The 21,333-nt window shown below is 40.0% G+C and overlaps 1 protein-coding gene across 3 annotated transcripts in view; it reads left to right on the forward strand.

Moving 5' to 3' along the window:
• ZDHHC2 (zinc finger DHHC-type palmitoyltransferase 2) overlaps positions 1-21,333 on the forward strand; it is a 68,569-nt gene that overhangs the window by 12,623 nt on the left and 34,613 nt on the right. The window contains exon 1 of one of the 3 annotated variants that reach the window (XM_055567271.1): positions 4,994-5,051. The exons of 1 other annotated variant lie outside the window; for it this stretch is intronic. Coding sequence is in view for 1 of the 2 variants with exons in the window: in XM_055567270.1 (XP_055423245.1) it covers positions 17,560-17,620 (61 nt within the window). In the remaining variant the exon portion in view is untranslated. Of the gene's footprint in view, positions 1-4,993; positions 5,052-17,530; positions 17,621-21,333 lie in introns of those variants that run through there. One more of the 3 variants, XM_055567270.1, reaches the window with a different exon arrangement.

The raw sequence follows: 21,333 nt of genomic DNA on the forward strand, positions 1-21,333 counted from the left end.
GGTTTATTCACGTTGCAGCATGTGTTAGAATTTCTTAATGATCTATTCCATTTTATTATATACCACATTTTTAAAATCTCTTCATTTGCTGGTGAACATTTTGGTTGATTCCACCTCGGGCTATTGTGTATGATGCTGCTGTGAGCATCCATCTGCAAATACACATTCAAGTCTCTGATTTCAGTTCTTTGGGTAAATGCCTTGTTGTCGTTCAGTCGCTAAGTTGTATCTGACTCTCTGTGACCCCATGGACTGCAGCACAACAGGCTTCCCTAAATTGTTGGATTATACGGTAATCGTGTGCCTAATTTTTTGAGGCCCACCAACTGTTTTCCTGGAGCAGGTGATTTTTGTTGGAAATGTGATTCCAGAGCTGCCTATGAACATATTTAAATTTAAGGGTCCCGGAAGTGTCTGTGAGGTCCGTATCAATGTCACCAGCGCAGTTTTGAACTGCCTTGGCCTTTCCCAGTGCTGCAGCAAAGCTGGCGGTTGTGGGCTGTGACTAATCCCCCCTTGCCCAGGCAGCAGACTTTTGCTGGGGGCTGTGTCCCTCATGAAAAGGCTGGCCATCAGGCGCGTGTTGAGACCTGCTGGCCGACTGGACATAGTCTAAAATTCAACAACCATGTTTGGATAACCAGAACACTAACGCTAACTGGTAGAAATTTTAGCCTTTCAAAGAGCAACACGTTAGCGAGTTTAAAGGGTACATACAGGGGTAAACATGAGCTGGTGGGGAGCCATGGGGGAAACATACATGTGTCTGTGGGTGTGTCAGTAACCTACCGTGTTAATTATGAGCTAGATCCTTGTACACACCACAGAGAGGAAACACGATTCATGAATGAATAGCAGACTGCTGATTTTGTCTCCAGATCTGGGGTAACTGACAATGGTTTTAGGAACAGAAAACAAAGATCAATACATATAATTGGTGGAGAGATTCAAGTAGGAAACATGAGATGCGGCTCCCACGTTGAGCAGAGGAAGAGACTCAGTCCAAATATTGATGACTGTCTTACTCAGCTCTGTACACAATTGTGTAGCGCTTCCCGTTTACATTAATGAATACATCTAGTCTATAATTGGGTGGTATTGGTGTACTACTGTGCTCTTACTCCGTGCCTTAGAGCAGTAGTTGTGCATCCCTTTCATCTGTGACCTGCCAGTTTATGATTATATTAAATTTGCTTTTGCTGCAACTGGATATATGTTCTATCTCTGCAATTACTGTCAGGCAGACTGAGCTGGCGCTGTTGATAAATGCAGTGTAGGACAGGGCTGTGATTTGCTTCAAGTAAGAGGAAGAATATAGACTGTAACTCAAGCTGAGATCAAAGAGAGATTGTGTGTGTGAGAAGTTTACTTCATGAATAGATGACGGTAAAGTTATAAGTAAAAATACTGCTTCTTGGTGACCTAGACCGAAGGGAACCATTCTGCAGTGCTGTACTGTAGTAAGTATTGCTGCTGCTAATGTTGTTTTAAATCTTTTAATTCACCCCTTTACGTGTGCCACTGTTAATTCTATTCTGATGAGCATCATAAGACTGAGGTTGGAATTATAGCTTTGCACACTTCCTTTCTCTGGAGTACTACAGAAGTGTCAGATAACTTACAAAGAACCTGGAAATATTGGTTTAATTTTTCAATATGTTATATGTGCTGTATTCTAAGTACCTTGATGATTTGGTACTCTACATATAGCTGCGAACCCTGGGAGACAGTTTTAGAAGGTCATCTGTTTCCATAGAGAAGCAAACAAGAAATGTTGATTTTTCTACTTAATAAATCAGAAAGTGATTGTTTGGTCCTCTGAGTATACCAGGTAATAAGAGATTGATCTAATGACATTAAAGAATAAACTACAAAAATTGTTTCCATCTGCTTTTATATGTGTATTTTTAAATGCTGAAATATCCAAAATACAAGTGGGATTTTTGCTTATTACCAATAAATACACACATATATAAGAAAGATGAGTGGTTACATTGAGCAAAATAATAACTAAAGCCGTTCCAATTTTAAAACATGGGTTCTGACTAATGAGGGGGATGTTTACAGGATCGAAAATCCCTGCTTGACCTTCTCCCCAATAGTGGGCAACCATTATTTGAGGACCAGGCAGACCTTGGCTGGGTCCCTCACGGCTCTGACAGTAAAGAATCTGCCTGCAAAGCAGGAGACTCAGGCTCGATCCCTGGGTCAGGAAGATCCCCTGGAGGAGGAAATGGCAACCCACTCCTGACCTCTTGCCTGGAGAACCGTGGACAGAGAAGCCTGGTGGGCTGCAGTGCATGGGTCAGCAAAGAGTCAGACCAGACTGAGCACAGCACATTATAGACCTTGTCTGAAGATGTAGTGTCCACAACAGCCTGCCTGGTTCAGAGGGGTCGGTCATGCCTCCGTGGCCAACCCAAAGAAAGGCATCTGGAATTGGAAAGGAAGGGGACTGGAGTTGAAAAGACCCAGGCGTTGTAGGAATTTGAGCTGAAGAGGAGGGACCCATACCATTCTAACAGAATAAGTAAACTCATTTGCACTGAAATCTGCAGAGCTTGCTGGCACCAGGAGTCTCCTCTATTTTAATTGAGACAGAGGGATTAGAGGATTCCAGTGAGTAAGCTTTGAAGTAAGGACACTAAGCCAGGGACCAGCCCCAAGATCAGATTTCATTGTTTAACAGCCTTCTTAGTACACTCAGTGAGCCAGGGGTTGTCTTTCTCTTTGCTAAGGCAAAAGTGGTAGCGAGTTCTTTCAGGGCCGGAACTGGTACATCGGAAGATCAGCACATCCTCAGTGATTGAGTACAGACATTCATTGTGTTCCCAGCCTTCCTCTGGGAGAGTTCGAAGTGAAGTGAAGTGAAAGTTGCTCAGTCATGTCCGACTCTTTGTGACCCCTTGGACTATACAGTCCACAGAATTCTCCAGGCCAGAATACTGGAGTGGGTAGCCGTTCCCTTCTCCAGGGGATCTTTCCAATCCAGGGATCAAACCCAGGTTTTCCACATTGCAAGTGGATTCCTTACCAGCTGAGACACAAGGGAAGCCCACAAGGGCAAGTTAAGAGTTTATGCCAGATGTTTCCATAGAGCTTCTTAGGTATTGAGAGGAATGATTTGGTCAAATTGCTAAAGAAATGTGGAGAGAAATAGAAGAACTTCTGACTTAGAAAAGTTTAGCAGTAAGAATTACAAATTCCCATTCCAGGATGGCTGTATGGTTCCACCTTCTTCATCGTCAGTTTCTACAAGTGAAGGATGTTCCTGTCAAGGAGTGTATCTGGGCAGCCGACCTTAAGACCGAGCTTTCCGTCTATGGCTGAAAAGGGGGGACAGGAAGCCCCCATGCCATCCACCAGTCTTCCCTGCATCACCCGCTCACTGTCATCCTGGAAACCCGGAGCTCACTTCCTTCCCCAGCTCTTGAATTGAGAGCTTAGGAAAGCTAAACTCTTAAGCACTGAAATATAACCAAATGTTTGCATTTTTTGTGCCCAAAGTTTGTAAAATGACCCGTTTCCAGGTTATATTTAAGTTGGCCGATGGAAGAAGTGTGACAAAAAGAGGACATCTTAAACCCTGATCTCTAGAGCATCCCTCATCAGAAGTACCAGGTGGCGGCCCAGGTGCCAGTGTGTGGGAGCAACCAGAAAAAGAACCATTCCCCTGGACGAAGAAGCCTGGGGGGCATTCACCAGATGTCACGGATCCTGGGGGCCAGGTGGAGTCCTTGAGAGGGTTTTGGAGCCAGGCAGACTTGCTGTTTAGATCCTGTGTATGTCAGTCGCCCAGTCGTGTCTGACTCTGTGCAACCCTGTGGACTGTAGCCCACCAGGCTCTTCTGTCCATAGGATTCTCCAGGCGAGGATACTGGATTGGGTTGCCATTTCCTTCTGCAGGGCATCTTCCCAACCCAGGGATTGAACCCAGGTTTCCTGCATTGCAGGCAGATTCTTTACCATCTGAGCCACCAGGGACGCCCCATCTAGATCCTAGCGTCATAGATTATGACTGAATGACATTAGGAAAGTTACTGTACTTCTGTGAGCCTGTCTTCCCAGGTTTCAAGATTATGATAGTAATACCTTCCTTACAGATTGTTGTAAGGTTTCAATGAGATAAACATTTGAAAAAATTTAGTGCAAGTCCTGGCCTATAGAAAGCATTTAACAAAACACTGCATTCCTCTAGTTTATTCTCACCCTTGTCATTTGACCATCACCCCTTACCTGAGGCCCTGTCACCCTCCCCCTCAGTCTTTACCCCTCTCAGGCCGAAGTCTTGATTGATTTAGGCTGTGCTGGGTCTTCGTTGCTGCACTGGCTTTTCTCTGGTTGCGGCAAGTGGTGGCTTCTCTTCGTTGTGGTGCATGAGCATCTTACTGCGGTGACTTCTCTTGCTGCAGAGCCCAAGCTCTAGGGCACGTGGACTCAGTAGCTGTGGCTCCTGGGCTCTTGAGCACAGGCTCCATAGTGTGGCACATGGGCTTAGTTGCTCCACGGCAATCTGGAATCTTCCCAGACCAGGGATCGAACCAATGTTCCTTGCATTGCAGGTGGATTCTCAATCACTGAACAACCAGGGAAGTCCTAAGGCTGCAGTCTTATTTCAGAGAGTGTTACGGGCTGAATTGTGTCTTCCCCCAAATTTCTTCGGTTGAAGTCTTAACTTGCAGGACATCAGAATTCAAAGATAAGGCCTTTAAAGAGGTAATTAAGTTACAATGAGGTCGTTAGGGTGGACCCTAATTCAATATGACTGGTGTCCTTGTAAGAAAAGGAAATTTGGATCTAAAGATGGACAGGAAGAAAACTCTATGAAGATACGGGAAGATGATGGTGATCTACAGCCTAAGGAGAGAGGCCTCAGAAGGAATCAGTCCTACTGACACCTGGATCTCCAACTTGATGCCTCCAGGGCTGTGGGGAAATAGCTGTTTGATGTTGAAGTCACCCAGTCTGCAGTACTTTACCAAATTGACTAATACAGGAGCCGTCACTGAAGACTTGGGGTGGGAGGGACATCTGCTCTCATAGCCTAGCAGGTAGGAAAAGAGAAAGAGGGCAGCTTCCTGTCTGCCTGGTAGAAGGGAGAGGAGTGTGGATGCTGCAAACTCAAAAAAGGCTTGCTTGACACCGAGTAGCGAATTTTTGTAGTATTGTTCATTGATAATTTTGTGATATTGTTTCAGGTACATTAAGCATTACAGAGGCTCCTGGTGGCTGATGTGGAAGCCTGACCACCCAGATAACACATGACTTGAATAACCTTTTGGATCATAACATGTTTGGGTTTTTTTTACAACTTTTATTAGAGTATAGTTGATTTACAGTTGTGTTAGTTTCAGGTGTACAGCAAAGTGGATCAGCTATACATATACATTTATCAATCTTTTTTTAGATTTTTCTCCCATACAGGCCATTACAGAGTATTGAGTAGTATTCCCTGTGCTATTCAGTAGGTTTCTTATTAGTTATCTATTTTATGTAGAGTGTATGTGTTAGTCTCTCAGTTGTGTCGACTCTTCATGGCCCCATGGATTGTAGCCTGCCAGACTCCCAGGGACAAGAGCCTGGTGGGCTGCCGTCTATGGGGTTGCACAGAGTTGGACACGACTGACGTGACTTAGCAGCAGCAGCAGCAGACTCCTCTGTCCATGGGATTTCTCAGGCAAGAATACTGGAGTGGGTTGCCAGAATACCGGAGAAGGAAATCCTTCTGCAATGGATCTTTCTGACCCAGGAATCAAACCCACATCTTCCGTGCGTCCTGCACTGCAGGCAGATTCTTTACCATTGCTGCTGCTGCTGCTGCTAAGTCACTTCAGTCGTGTCTGACTCTGTGCAACCCCATAAATGGCAGCCCACCAGGCTCCCCCGTCCCTGGGATTCTCCAGGCAAGAACACTGGAGTGGGTTGCCATTTCCTTCTCCAATGCATGAAAGAGAAAAATGAAAGTGAAGTCGCTCAGTTGTGTCTGACTCTTATCAACCCCATGGACTGCAGCCTACCAGGCTCCTCCGTCCATGGGATTTTCCAGGCAAGAGTACTGGAGTGGGGTGCCATTGCCTTCTCTGCTTTACCATTGACTTCTCCCCAAATCACACAATTCCTCCAGTCCTCACAGTGAGATGCTGATGCCTGCCAAGCCCTGTCAGAACATGAACAGGCCTTGGTTGGGTGGGGGTAGGGGCAAAGCTGAGAGAAGAGCTCTGGAAGGAATAGAGAAAAAATATGTAGTTTTTTTTTAAATTCACTGATTTAGTGTTCTCTCATTATGTTAATTTGCCCACATTGTAATTCACCCGCTTTCTTTTTTTTTTTTTGCGTATTCATTCATTTTTCCAGCAGTTTATTCCCATCTTCTTGGTATTTCACTCTGCAGAAAATGGTAGCACTCCTGCAAGCTAGAAGTGCATCGTGTGCTTCTTTCTTCAGATTGTTTATAAAACTGTTAACACTCAACTTTGGGGAGCTCCTCCTCTCAACGTTTCACTGTTTAGCGATTTATTGTATTTATGCTCCATAATCAGCTAACATCTAGTGAGCTCCTCATAAGTACCAGGTTCTGTTCCAGGTGCTTTTGCTTATATTACCTAATTGATTTCTCAAAGCAGCCCCATGAGTAAATATTAAGGTAAGGCTGAGGTGAGGGTAAATAATTCGGCTGAGATAAAACATCAACCCCAGGCACAGCCAGGAGTCAGGCCTTGGTGACGGACATGGAAAAGGAACAACGAAAAAACAATTACAGATTGTGCTAAGCAACTGTGTGGCCAGAGTGGCCGAAGTGCAGAGCATGAGATGGGGAGCGGCGTGAGATGAGGTTATCAGCCAGGAAGGCAGGGACTTCAGTTGTCAGTAAAATCACAATGACGTGTGAGGATCACAAAGGAAAATGCAGTTTGATAAAGTTAAACATGTAACTAAATTTGTTGTAAAGAAAATAAATTTTAAAACATGTCTTAGGAAGAAAAGAATGCAGTTGAAATTCAACTGAAATATCAATGTGAATAATGTATTTTTCTTCGGGCTGTCATTAAAATGCTCTAGCAGCAGTCTCACCAGTATTCATGGGAGTGATTTGATGTATTTCTCCCACTGCCCCAATTCTGAGCTCTATTACATTCAAAGTGAACTAATGCTTCTTGGAAAGTACCCAAAAGGACAGAGGATCTTGCTTCAAGGGGTTTTCACTGGCCAGTTTCACCAAAGAATTCACTGTCAGCTCAACAGAGCCTTTCCAAAAGAGAGCAATTAATTCTTTTAGAGTAACTTGAGTACTGAGATTTAGTAGAGAGAATATTGGTGACCTTGATGGGACTGATAGCAGTGGAATGTTGGGGGTGCAGAACCAGCTGGTGTTGATCAAGAAAGTAACAAGATTTTAGGGGGTAGAGGCTGTGCATTTGGATGATTGTTAAAATAAGTTTTCCTGGGAAAGGACAAGCAAAATGGAATGACAGCTAGAGACATGAGATCTCAAAGGAGAGAGATTGTTAGGACGGGAGATATTAAATGTATTTGTAGTGCTATTCCTATTTCCATCTTAATTTTCTGAGTCTGAGCCTCTTCTGTTAGGTTAATTGAAATTGTTTTACTGTTTTAATGTCCTTGTTTTGTTTTATTTTTTCATCAGTTTCAACTTCTAACTAAAATGGTCCCATAAACTCTTAAGTTTTTTTAGCAAAGAGGTAGTCTCACTTACCATCTTATCCTCAGTGCTGTAACTATGGTATAATCAGTGAACGTTTTCCAATAAATGAGTTAAAGATCAGCAGAAAAAAATAGAGCTTGGCTGTAAAGTTATCCTCACTAGAACCACTTCTTCACTTTTGGTGGTCTTCAATATCAGACAGAATCTATGGGGCTAAGATATACCTGTGTGAGACTGCCCTGGTGGATTTATAGAGAAAAGGTACTGTGTTTATGCAATACAAGCAAATGAGTCCTCCAAAACAGAGAGTTTGAATTGGAAGACAAGGAAAAGAAAATTGAAATCAAGAGAAGAAATAAAAAGATCACAGCAGTATACATTTGTGTTGAAAATACTTAAAACCAAATTGTTCTGGAAAAAAATTATGTAACTGTTCTTTGCTAATTTAAGAGAGAAAGTACTTTTTTTTTTTTTTTTTTTTTTTTACCTATTATGAAGGCAGGTTTTAGTATCTGAAGTTTTGGGTTTGGGATGTACTCAGGACTAACAGTTGAACTAGGTTCAAGTTACTGACAGTTTAACAGTGGGGGAGGGTGAGTGCTACTTATCAATAGGTAAACTTTTTGACAGTAAACTATCGATTGTGTAATCACCAAAGCAAAACTTTTAAAAAACCAGTTGGTAAAATACAGGACTGGATAGATCTTTGAGATGAACCTTCACTTTTAATCAAGATGGAATTTAAATCAATCTAGACTGAATCGACTCTAATATTTTTAGAGCTGCTTAGAGAATAGGATTGGAGAGCATCTCTAGGCAATCATGTGGGTGTATATACAAAGTTAATTTGGATAGGATTATTTGTAGTCAAGTTTTTAGAATATGACAAAGGATTTTATTGTTGTTTTCTGTCTAGCAGATATATACATTTCATTTGCTATCCATAATTCCAATTTATTTATAATCAATAATAAATGTGGCTTCAGAATTGATACAAAAGATCAACACCTGTCTTAATAGACTATTTCCAAAATTAAATTAGATTATAGATTCAAGGTGTGATGATGAATTTTATGTGTCAACTTGGCTAGGCTATGGTGGCCAGCTGTTTGGTTAAAGACCAGTCTAACTGTTGCTGCTTTATTTTTTTTATTTATTTTATTTTATTTTATATTGAAGTATAGCTGATTAACAATGGTGTAGTAGTTTCAGGTAGACAGCAAAGAGCCTCAGCCAAGCATATACATGTGTACATTCTCCCCCAAACTCCCCACCTGTCCTGGCTATGTGAAGCCATTTTTAGATGTGATTAACATTTAAGTCAATAGACCTTGGGTAAAGCTGGTTACCTCTTAGAATGTAGGTGGGCCTCATCTAATCAGTTGAGGGCATTAAGAGCAAAGACTGAGATCCCCTGAAGAAGAGGCACCTCTGCCTCTGGACTACTATCAGATCCAAGATTGCAATGGTATCACTGGCTCTCCTGCTTGCCAGCCTGCTCTGTAGATTTTGGACTTGCCAGCCCCATAACCATGTAAGGCAATATTTAAATTAATATTCATTCATTCTCTAACCCTTTTCCCTTTCTCTTTCTCCCTTTCCCTCCTCCCTCCTTCCCTCCCTGTCTCTCTGCACACATGTGCACGCGTGTGCAAACATACACACCCATTGGTTCTGTTTCTTTCTTTTTTAAAAAATTATTTTTTAATTGAAATATAATTGCTTTTACATAATTTTATTGTTTTCTGTCAAACCTCAACATAAATCAGCCATAGATGTATGTAATGTCACCTCCCTCCCATCTCCCTCCCCATCCCACCCCTCTCGGTTGATACAGAGCTCCTTTGAGTTCCCTGAGACATACTCTGGAAATTTCCATTGGCTATTTATTTTATATATGGTAATATAAGTTGCCATGTTACTCTCTTCATACATCTCACTCTCTCCCCGTGTCCATTCATCTGTTCTCCATGTCGTTTTCTCCATTGCTGCCTTGCAAATAAATTCATTGGTACCACCTTTCTGGATTCCATATATATGCATTAGTATACAATATTTATATTTCTCTTTCTGACTTACTTCACTCTGGTTTTTTTTTTTTAAACTTTACAATATTGTATTAGTTTTGCCAAATATCGAAATGAATCCGCCACAGGTATACCTGTGTTCCCCATCCTGAACCCTCCTCCCTCCTCCCTCCCCATTCCATCCCTCTGGGTCGTCCCAGTGCACCAGCCCCAAGCATCCAGTATCGTGCATCAAACCTGGACTGGCAACTCGTTTCATACATGATATTTTACATGTTTCAATGCCATTCTCCCAAATCTCCCCACCCTCTCCCTCTCCCACAGAGTCCATAAGACTGATCTATACCTCAGTGTCTCTTTTGCTGTCTCGTACATGGGGTTATTGTTACCATCTTTCTAAATTCCATATATATGTGTTAGTATACTGTATTGTTGTTTTTCTTTCTGGCTTACTTCACTCTGTATAATAGGCTCCAGTTTCATCCACCTCATTAGAACTGATGCAAATGTATTCTTTTTAATGGCTGAGTAATACTCCATTGTGTATATGTACCACGGCTTTCTTATCCATTCATCTGCTGATGGACATCTAGGTTGCTTCCATGTCCTGGCTATTATAAACAGAGCTGCGATGAACATTGGGGTACATGTGTCTCTTTCCCTTCTGGTTTCCTCAGTGTGTATGCCCAGCAGTGGGATTGCTGGATCATAAGGCAGTTCTATTTCCAGTTTTTTAAGGAATCTCCACACTGTTCTCCATAGTGGCTGTACTAGTTTGCATTCCCACCAACAGTGTAAGAGGGTTCCCTTTTCTCCACACCCTCTCCAGCATTTATTGCTTGTAGACTTTTGGATCGCAGCCATTCTGACTGGTGTGAAATGGTACCTCATAGTGGTTTTGATTTGCATTTCTCTGATAATGAGTGATGTTGAGCATCTTTTCATGTGTTTGTTAGCCATCTGTATGTCTTCTTTGGAGAAATGTCTATTTAGTTCTTTGGCCCATTTTTTGATTGGGTCATTTATTTTTCTGGAGTTGAGCTGTAGGAGTTGCTTGTATATTCTCAAGATTAGTTGTTTGTCAGTTGCTTCATTTGCTATTATTTTTTCCCATTCTGAAGGCTGCCTTTTCACTTTGCTAATAGTTTCCTTTGTTGTGCAGAAGCTTTTAAGGTTAATTAGGTCCCATTTGTTTATTTTTGCTTTTATTTCCAATATTCTGGGAGGTGGGTCATAGAGTATCCTGCTGTGATGTATCTGACTTACTTCACTCTGTATAATAGGCTCTAGGTTCATCCACCTCATTAGAACTGACTCAAATGCATTCCTTTTTATGGCTGAGTAATATTTCATTGTGTATATGTACCACAACTTCTTTTTCCCTTCATCTGTTGATAGACATCTAGGTTACTTCCATGTTCTAGCTATTGTATAGTGCTGAAATGAACATGTATCTTTTTCAATTTTGGTTTCCTCAGTGTATATGCCTAGGAGTGGTATTTCTGGGTCATATGGTAGTTTTATTCCTAGTTTTTTTAAGGAATCTCCATACCATCTTCCATAGTGGCTGAATCAGTTTACATTCCCACCAACAGTGCAAGAGGGTTCCCTTTTCTCCACACCCTCTCCAGCATTTATTGCTTGTAGACTTTTTGATGATGGCCATTCTGACCAGTGCGAGGTGATATCTCATTGCAGTTTTGATTTGCATTTCTCTAATAATGAGCTATGTTGAGCATCTTTTCATGTGTTTGTTAGCCATCTTTATGTCTTCTTTGGAGAATGTCTATTTAGGTTTTTTTCCCACTTTTTGAGTGGGTTGTTTGTTTTTCTGGTATTGAGTTGTATGCTTGTATACTTTGGAAAGTAATATTTTGTCAGTTGTTTCACTTGCTATTATTTTCTCCTCTTCTGAGGGTTGTCTTTTCACCTTGTTTCTAGTTTCCTTTGCTGTGCAAAAGCTTTTAAATTTAATTAGGTCCCTCCTGTTCAGTTTAGTTCAGTTAAGTCACTCAGTCATGTCCAGCTCTTTGCAATCCCATGAACTGCAGCATGCCAGGCTTCCCTGTCAATCACCAACTCCCAGACCTTTCTCAAACTCATGTCCATTGAGTCAGTGATGATCCAACCATCTCATCCTCTGTCATCCCCTTCTCCTCCCGCCTTCAATCTTTCCCAGCATTGGGGTCTTTTCAAATGAGTCAGTTCTTCGCATCAGATGACTAGAGTATTGGAGTTTGAGCTTCAGCATCAGTCCTTCCAATGAATATTCAGGACTGATTTCCTTTAGGAAGGACTGGTTGGATCTCCTTGCAGTCCAAGGGACTCTCAAGAGAGTCTTCTCTAACACCACAGTTCAAAAGCATTAATTCTTCGGTGCTCAGCTTTCTTTATAGTCCAACTCTCACATCCATACATAGCTACTGAAAAAACCGTAGCTCTGACTAGACGGACCTTTGTTGGCGTGTTTGCTTTTATTTTTATTTCCATTACTCTAAGAGGTGGCTCATAGAGGATCTTGCTTTGATTTATGTCATCGAGTATTCTGCCTATGTCTTTCTCTAAGAGTTTTATAGTTTCTGCACATACATTTAGGTCTTTAATCCATTTTGAGTTTATCTTTGTGTACAGTATTAGGAAGTGTTCTAATTTCATTCTTTTAAATGTAGCTGTCCAGTTTTCCCAATACCACTTATTGAAGAGGCTAACTTTGCCCCATTGTATATGGCCTACTTTGTCAAAAATAAGGTACCCATAGGTGCGTGGGTTTATTTTTGGGTTCTCTATTTGTTCCATTGATCTGTATTTCTGTTTTTGTGCCAGTACCATACTGTCTTGATGACTATAGCTTTGTAGTATAATCTGAAGTCAGGAAGGTTGATTCCTCCAGCTCTGTTCTTCCTTCTCAAGACTGCTTTGGCTATTTGGGGTCTTTTGTGTTTTCACATGAAGTGTGAAACTTTTTGTTCTACTTCTGTGAAAAATGCCATTGGTAATTTGATAGGGGTCTCACTGAATCTGTAGATTGCATTTGGTAGTATAGTCATTTTCACAATATTGATTCTTCCTACACAGGAACATGGAATATCTCTCCATCTGTTTATGTCATCTTTGATTTCTTTCATCAGTGTCTTATAATTTTCTATGTACCATTCTTTCATCTCCTTCGGTAAGTTTATTCCTAGATATTGAGTTCTTTTTGTTGCAATAGTGAATGGAATTGATTTCTTAATTTCTCTTTCTGATTTTTCATTGTTAGTATATAGGAATGCAAGTCATTTCTGTGTATTGATTTTGTATCCTGTGACTTTGCTAGATTCACTGATTAGCTCTAGTAATTTTCTGATAGTATCTTTAGGGTTTTCTATGTATAGTATCATGTCATCTGCAAACAGTGAGAGCTTTACTTCTTTTCTGATCTGGATTCCTTTTATTTCTTTTTCTTCTCTGAATGCCATAGTTAGGACTTCCAAAACGATGTTGAATGATAGTGGTAAGAGTTGACACCCTTGTCTTGTTCCTGATCTTAGGGGGAATATTGAGAATAATGTTTGCTGTGGGTTTATCATATATGGTCTTTACTATGTTGAGGTAGGTTCCCTCTGTGCCCATTTTTTTGAAGAGTTTCAATCATAAATGGGTGCTGAATGTTATCAAAGGCTTCATCTGCATCTATTGAGATTATCATATGATTTTTATCTTCCAGTTTGTTAATATGGTGTGTCACATTGATTAATTTGCATATATTGAAGAATCCTTGCATCCCTGGAATAAACCTGACTTAATTATGGTGTATGAGCTTTTTAATGTGTTGTTGAATTCTGTTTGCTAGAATTTTGTTGAGGATTTTTGCATCTATGTTCATCAGTGATATTGGCCTGTAGTTTTCTTTTTTGTGTTGTCTTTGTCTGATTTTGGTATCAGGGTGATGGTGGCCTCATAGAATGAGTTTGGAAGTGTTCCTTCCTCCTCAATTTTTTGAAAGAGTTTCAGAAGGCTAGGTATTAGCTCTTTTCTAAGTGTTGGATAGAATTCACCTGTGAAGCTATTTGGTCCTGGGCTTTTGTTTTTGGGGAGAATGTTTAATCGCAATTTCGATTTCAGTGCTTGCAATTGGGTTGTTCGTAATTTCTATTTCTTCCTTGTTTAGTCTTGGAAGATTGAACTTTTCTAAAAATCTGTCCATTTCTTCCAGGTTATCCATTTTATTGTCATATAGTTGCTCGTAATAGTCTCTTATAATCCTTTATATTTCTGCATTGTCTGTTGTAACCTCTCCTTTTTCATTTCTAAATTTGTTGATTTGATTCTTCTCTTTTTTTTCTTGGTGAGTCTGGCTAAAAGTTTGTCAGTTTTGTTTATCTTCTCAAAGAACCAGCTTTTATTTTTATTAATCTTTACTATTGTTTCTTTCATTTCTTTTTCATTTAGTTCTGCTCTGTTTTTTATGATTTATTTCCTTCTGCTACTTTTGGGCTTTTTGTTGTTCTTCTTTTTCCAGTCATTTTAGGTGTAAATTTAGGTTGCCCATTTGATGTTTTTCTTGTTTCTTGAGTTGCTATAAACTTCCCTCTTAGAGGGCTTCCCTTGTGGCTCAGCTGGTAAAGAATCCGCCCACAATGTGGGAGAGCTGGGTTCATCCCTGGGTTGGGAAGATCCCCTGGAGAAGGGAAAGACCACCCTCTCCAGTATTCTGGCCTGGAGAATTCCATGGACTGTATAATCCACGGGGTTGCAAAGAGTAGGACACAACTGAGCGACTTTCACTTTCACTTCCCTCTTAGAAGTGCTTTTGCTAATAAACAAATGGGACCTAATTAACCTTAAAAGCTTCTGGACATCAAAGGAAACTATTAGCAAGGTGAAAAGACAGCCTTCAGAATGGGAGAAGATAATAGCAAATGAAGCAACTGACAAACAACTAATCTCAAAAATATACAAGCAACTCCTACAGCTCAACTCCAGAAAAATAAATGACCCAATCAAAAAATGGGCCAAAGAACTAAATAGACATTTCTCCAAAGAAGACATACAGATGGCTAACAAACACATGAAAAGATGCTCAACATCACTCATTATCAGAGAAATGCAAATCAAAACCACTATGAGGTACCATTTCACACCAGTCAGAATGGCTGCGATCCAAAAGTCTACAAGCAATAAATGCTGGAGAGGGTGTGGAGAAAAGGGAACCCTCTTACACTGTTGGTGGGAATGCAAACTAGTACAGCCACTATGGAGAACAGTGTGGAGATTCCTTAAAAAACTGGAAATAGAACTGCCTTATGATCCAGCAATCCCACTGCTGGGCATACACACTGAGGAAACCAGAAGGGAAAGAAACACATGTACCCCAATGTTCATCGCAGCTCTGTTTATAATAGCCAGGACATGGAAGCAACCTAGATGTCCATCAGCAGATGAATGGATAAGAAAGCCGTGGTACATATACACAATGGAGTATTACTCAGCCATTAAAAAGAATGCATTTGCATCAGTTCTAATGAGGTGGATGAAACTGGAGCCTATTACACAGAGTGAAGTAAGCCAGAAAGAAAAACACCAATACAGTATACTAACGCATATATATGGAATTTAGAAAGATGGTAACAATAACCCTGTGTATGAGACAGCAAAAGAGACACTGATGTATAGAACAGTCTTATGGACTATGTGGGAGAGGGAGAGGGTGGGGAGATTTGGGAGAATGGCATTGAAACATGTAAAATATCATGTATGAAACGAGTTGCCAGTCCAGGTTCGATGCACGATACTGGATGCTTGGGGCTGGTGCACTGGGACGACCCAGAGGGATGGTATGGAGGAGGAGGGAGGAGGGTTCAGGATGAGGCACACATGTATACCTGTGGCGGATTCATTTTGATATTTGGCAAAACTAATACAATTATGTAAAGTTTAAAAATAAAATAAAATTTAAAAAATAAATTAAAAAAAAGAAGTGCTTTTGCTGCATCCCATAGGTTTTGAGCTGTCGTGTTTTCATTGTTATTTGTTTTTAGGAATTTTTTGATTTCCCTTTTGATTTCTTCAGTAACCTGTTGTTTAGAAACGTATTGTTTAATCTCCATGTGTTTGTGTTTTTTACAGTTTTTTTCTTGTAATTGATACCTAGTCTCATAGTGTTGTGGTTCTGTTTCTCTGGAGAACGAACATACAGGGGTTGAAGAGCTTTCTCTATAGAGGGCCTGATGGTGAATATTCTGGGCTCTGCAGGCTGTACTCTGCCTGTCACAACTACCCAGCTCTCCACTGCCGCAGAGAGATAGCTGTGTCACGAAGGAGTGTGTCTGTGTTCCAAAAAACTCTGTTTAGAGAAACAGGTGGCTGGCTGTATTTGGATTGAGAACTGTAGTTTACTGACCCTTGGATTAAATGTAACTTGGTAATTCACGCAGAAGAGATAAGTGAGGTATATCTTTTTTTTTTTTTTGGTGTGTATTTTTAAGGATGGTTACTTAAGCCAGGTTTGGAACAAGAAGTAGTTTGTCACCCTTTGGTATGTTCGGGGTTATTAGTGGCTGACATTCTAACTCTGCATCCTTGGTTTTATCTGTTTGATTTTTATACAAGAATTTCTTAAGGATCAATACTACGACAAAAGTATCACACATCAGTTCTAACCTGATAGCTGAGCAGTCAGCCTTTTCTCTAACATCCCAGTTTGTTTCTTAGAGGAATGACTAATGAGGGAGGAAGTGGATTAAGCTGTAGAAAGCTTAGCTGGAAGACACAACTGGCTGCCCAGCCGACGCTTGAAGTTTCTTGATGGTTCCAGGTTCCAAGATGTAATTCTTAAAAGCTTTTATTTGACTCTTGCCAAAAGGAACATTCTTGCGAATACTGGTAATAATGTATCATTCCTACTCTCTTCCAATACACCACCAGTGCCAAGAAAGTACTTGAATTCTTTAGGCTCTTTCAACAAGGCAGAGGTCTTGTTTCCTCATTGTACTGCAATTAATCGGGGAGGAGTTTTACGTCCTGCAGGTAGATTGGAAAATTAGAAATCTCCAAAGCAGAGTATTATCATGGTAGGCTAAGAAACCCGAAAGAAATTAAGCTAATCCAAGATAAAATTAGGCAGATACACTTCTGAAATGAAAATTAAAATCATGTCCCACAGTGTGACTATCCTGTGTATTTAGGTGGCCACCAGATGGGCAGGGAAAGTATTTTAGTGTAAGAACAGTGGTGCTCGTATTGCCAGGTGTAAACTACGTCTAATTCTCTGGAATGATTATAAAAAGTAGGCATTTTTTTTTTGAAGTCATTGTTTTTATTCATTACATTGAACAGATGGTGTCACATCCAATATAGGTCTTGTCTCTTTAAAGTGAAGGTCTCGTGTGGACTGACTGCCATATCAGCAATAGGATTTTTGTGTCTCCTCATCACCCTCTGTAAGGATGAGTCCCACCATCTTTGTTTCTACTACCAAGTTTCTGGAATGACACATCTATATTAAAGGCAAGATATGAAATCTAAGTCATTTTTCACCTTTTTTTTTTTTCACTTTGTAAAGCCTGTTTGCAGTCAGAATTTTGCATGGATGTCTTTCAGAGGTTTGTACAAATATAACTCGTCTCTTTGTAGTTTTTCTTCATTTGTGGTCCCTGTTCCTCTATGATATCTTTTACAATTAGTGTTCACAAAATTAACTGTCATGTATTATAATTGCTGGTATATTTGGAGGTCTTACTGTGTGCCAGGCTGTGTTAAGTACTTTACACTTATTACCTCTTTTAATTCCACAGCAGCTCTAGTAATACTGCATTTGTTACTCCTGCACTCACTTCGTGATGGAATATCTGTTAAATAGGGTCACTGTGACACCAGCAGGAGGCAGAGATGGAGTGGGGCTTCTCCTGTCTTCATCCGGAGTCTTTGCCCTTTAGTTCTGTTGTGCTTGGTAAGGTTCTTTTTTATTTTGACACACTGACCTATTAAAAAATAAGATACTAAGGAAGACTCAAAATTAAGAGGCGAAACCTTATAAACGTATAAAACCTTTCTGTCTTCTTTTAAAGTTGCTTGAAGCCCAGTTGAAACCAATGCCTTCTTCAAGATTTTCCTTTTTTAGGGGATCAGGTACCACTTGGTCTTCTGTCCCTGCTTTGGGTAATGAGGTGTTGTCTTCACTTCTGGGGGGGTGTAGGCCAGCAGGCATTACAGATGGATTGCTTTTGGTTTTGCAGATTACTAGTTTAGTTTCTGCAGTGTGCTAAGATGACAGGTGAAAAAAGTAACTCTGTTCTTGAAGTTTTCAAGTCCACAGAAGAAAGAATTGTTTCTCATAGGTCTGCATTGGGATTCCACTTTTACGTGATTCAAATTCATGATGTTTACTTTTGTTTGTCAATGTTTTTATTCGGCAAACATTTATCAGACAGATGCTCTGTGCTAGCTGTTTTGCTTCAAAGAGGAACTAATTTTAATAAGATCCAGCAGAGCCCAAAGTCATAATATTTTTGTCACATGCATAAAACTTTAAAATTGAAAACAAAAATCTCAGATAGAAATAACTAATATGCTGCTCATTGTGACTTGTAGTAAAGCTCATCTGCCTCCATTTTATTTTAATAAAAATATAAATAGCTATGTTCATTTACCTCAAAAACTGGTTATTAAAAAATATAGTAAAGATGTTTATAAGAGATTCAAAATTTCTATATGTGTGCAGTTGGAGAATAAGTATCAGCCTAATTTTTAAACAGACCAAAATGAAATTCTGTGAAATAATTAAGTAATACTGGATAAAACTCAAAATTCACATTAAAATCCAATATTATTTTTGGAAGATCTGTCATAAATATGATCAGTATTGCTATTTAATTCTCACATTGATATAAATAATTAAAATACATTTAACTTAACATCTATGTTTTCCAAAATTGAGCCTGTATTTTCCATATATTGTCTTTATATATTAATCTATATGTATTAGAAACGTGAGTAAATAACCTTAAACAGTTATTTATGAATGAAAGAGAAAATAACATTGTATTCTATGTGGTTTTGTCATAGGAGAGGGATATTGAAACTGACAGCTCCTCCCCTAAGTTGAAGATTATGACAGGGACTTTCCAGGTGGTCTAGTGGTTAAGACTCCAAGCTTCCAGTGCAGCGGGGCTTAGGTTTGATCCTTGGTCAGGATTCTAAGTTCCCACATAATGCGTGGTGCAGCAAAAAGAAAAAAATTACAAGATAAACCATTGACCTCATAATGAGGTAAACATGGTTGCAAGAACATCAATTTCCTCAGTAAAATAAAGCACAACCAGGTGTGGTCCATATATATGTTAATGACATAGGTCAGTTTCAAAGTTTTGGCACTGCCATTTAAAGAAAGTGTTAGTCATTCAGTCGTGTCCGACTTTTTGTGACCCCGTGGACTGTAGCCCATCAGGCTCCTCTGTCCATGGGATTCCCCAGGCAAGAATACTGGAGTGGGTAGCCATTTCCTTCTCCAGGGGATCTTCCTGAACCAGGGATCGAACCCAGGTCTCCTGCATTGCAGGCAGATTGTTTATTTTTACTGGTATTTATTAAGTCATTTGAAAGCAGTTATACACAACTTTATTTAGAACATATGTAACAAATATGGGATTACTTCACAGAGTATATAAAAGGCTCTCAAAAAGTAAAAGAGAAGAGATAGAAAAAATCAGAGGAGATAGGAAAAACCAATCATTTAATTTTTTTAATAAAAATTATTTTTTAAAGTTCACTAGTAATCAGAGAAATGAATACTAAAACAGTGATTTTTATTTTGGCCAAAATGTTGACAAAAATTAAAGACATTTTACATTCATAGGAAATTTGATAGGCTCACAATTTTTGTGGAATATAATTGATACAACCTTTTTGGACTTTCATGTTTTATTCTGTAAATGTTATCAGAATTATTTTCCATAAACATGCATCCACGAGTAAATCATTTAACTGAAAAAAAAAAATCTGTGAATTTTGAAGTACATTAAAGAAAAGCAAGCTGTGAAGGACAGAAATAGCTTTTCAGAAGATACCTTTGAATGCATATCCAGCCAATATATTAACAGTCCAGAACAAAAAACTTATTACCTCATACTGATCATACTTTTTCTTTTTTTTTTTAATGTCATTTTGTTTTACTGTTTCAGTTCTGACAACTAGAGTCATGGGTTAGCAAATACATTTTCATTAAAACACCAGAACCTCTGGAATGGTCATTAAGGGTCATTCATACATAAATGCACAAATGGATTCAAATTGCTTTTGCATTTCCTTCGATTAGCTGCAGGGGTAGAAATTTTGATCCAAGGAAGAACTGTAGTTAATTTTAGAGCATTTTGAAGAAGGGGAAGTCAGGGCCCAGAGAGAAATGCATGACAGGAGTAGTGGGGTTGGACAGAAAAGACAGCTCTGTCCTTCCTCTGCCCTACATCAGCCACTTTAGGGATTCTGTGAGAAAGTGCCCTCTGACTCCCTCTCGCCTCTGATGAGCAAGCACACTTGTGTTACAGGCCATTTGTAAGTCAAAGATCATCTCATTCTGCCTGTCCCATCCTGGGGATCAGGAATGTTAGCAGAAATTGAAAGACCAGGAAATATTTAAAGGAGCCACATCAAGATTGGTGAGAAATCTGAAGATCTGCCTTTTAGATTTTCTGTTTATAGCTACAGATTGGAAGCCTGTATATCATAGGTAGGATCCACAGGAGGCTCATTTCGGCACACCCTGATCTTACAGTCGTTCTTAAATCAGTCCAGTAAGAGAATGGGCTGCTCTCCAAAAGTGTTGTTCCCACTGGCTTGAGAAATGACTGAACTGTAGCCCTCCTGGGAAGGAGGTTGGTCTGATCAGGTAATCTTAAAAATCTCTCACAGCATTACCCTCTGATTCCAATGTTACTAATGCAAATGAAATTATACTCCAGGACAAAGGCTGAAAATCCTGTCTGCCTTTTAGTAGCTGAATAGAAACAAAAATGCATCAGGAAACAAAGTCAAATCTAGACTTGCTACTACTGAGATAAGGCAGACGTCCCAAAGACTTTAGTACAAATGGAGGGAGACCACGTGGGAAACAAAGCAAGAGGACCATACAGAAGACTTAGAGAACATATAGTTGCCAAGAAGGAAGGATGAGGGGGAGGGGTAGTTAGGGAGTTTGGAATGGACATTTACACACTGCTATTTTTTAATGGATAAACAACAAGGACCTACTGTTCCCTACACGGAGCATAGCACAGGGAACTCTGCTCAATGTTATATGGTAGCCTGGATGGGAGGGGGTTTGGGGCAGAATGGTAGTGATTGGTGGTTTAGCCACTAAGTCATGTCCAACTCCTGCAAACCCAGGGACTGTAGCCTGCCGGGCTCCTCTGTGCTCTGTCTGTGGGATTTCTCCGGTAGGAATACTGGAGTAGGTTGCCATTTCCTTCTCTAGCTGGGAGAGGATGGATCCTTGTATATGTGTGGCTGGGTCCCTTCGTTGTCCACCAGAAACTATCACAACGTTGTTAGTCGGCTATACTGCAATATAAACTAAAAAGTTTAAATGGCAAAAACAAAACCAGAAAGAAAGAAAACGGCTAGGGTTACTGAGTCGGGTTTCTTGTCCCAGCTGGTTTGAGCTCTGTG

Source organism: Bubalus kerabau, chromosome 2 (assembly GCF_029407905.1).
Source record: "Bubalus kerabau isolate K-KA32 ecotype Philippines breed swamp buffalo chromosome 2, PCC_UOA_SB_1v2, whole genome shotgun sequence".
NCBI lineage: Eukaryota > Metazoa > Chordata > Mammalia > Artiodactyla > Bovidae > Bubalus > Bubalus kerabau.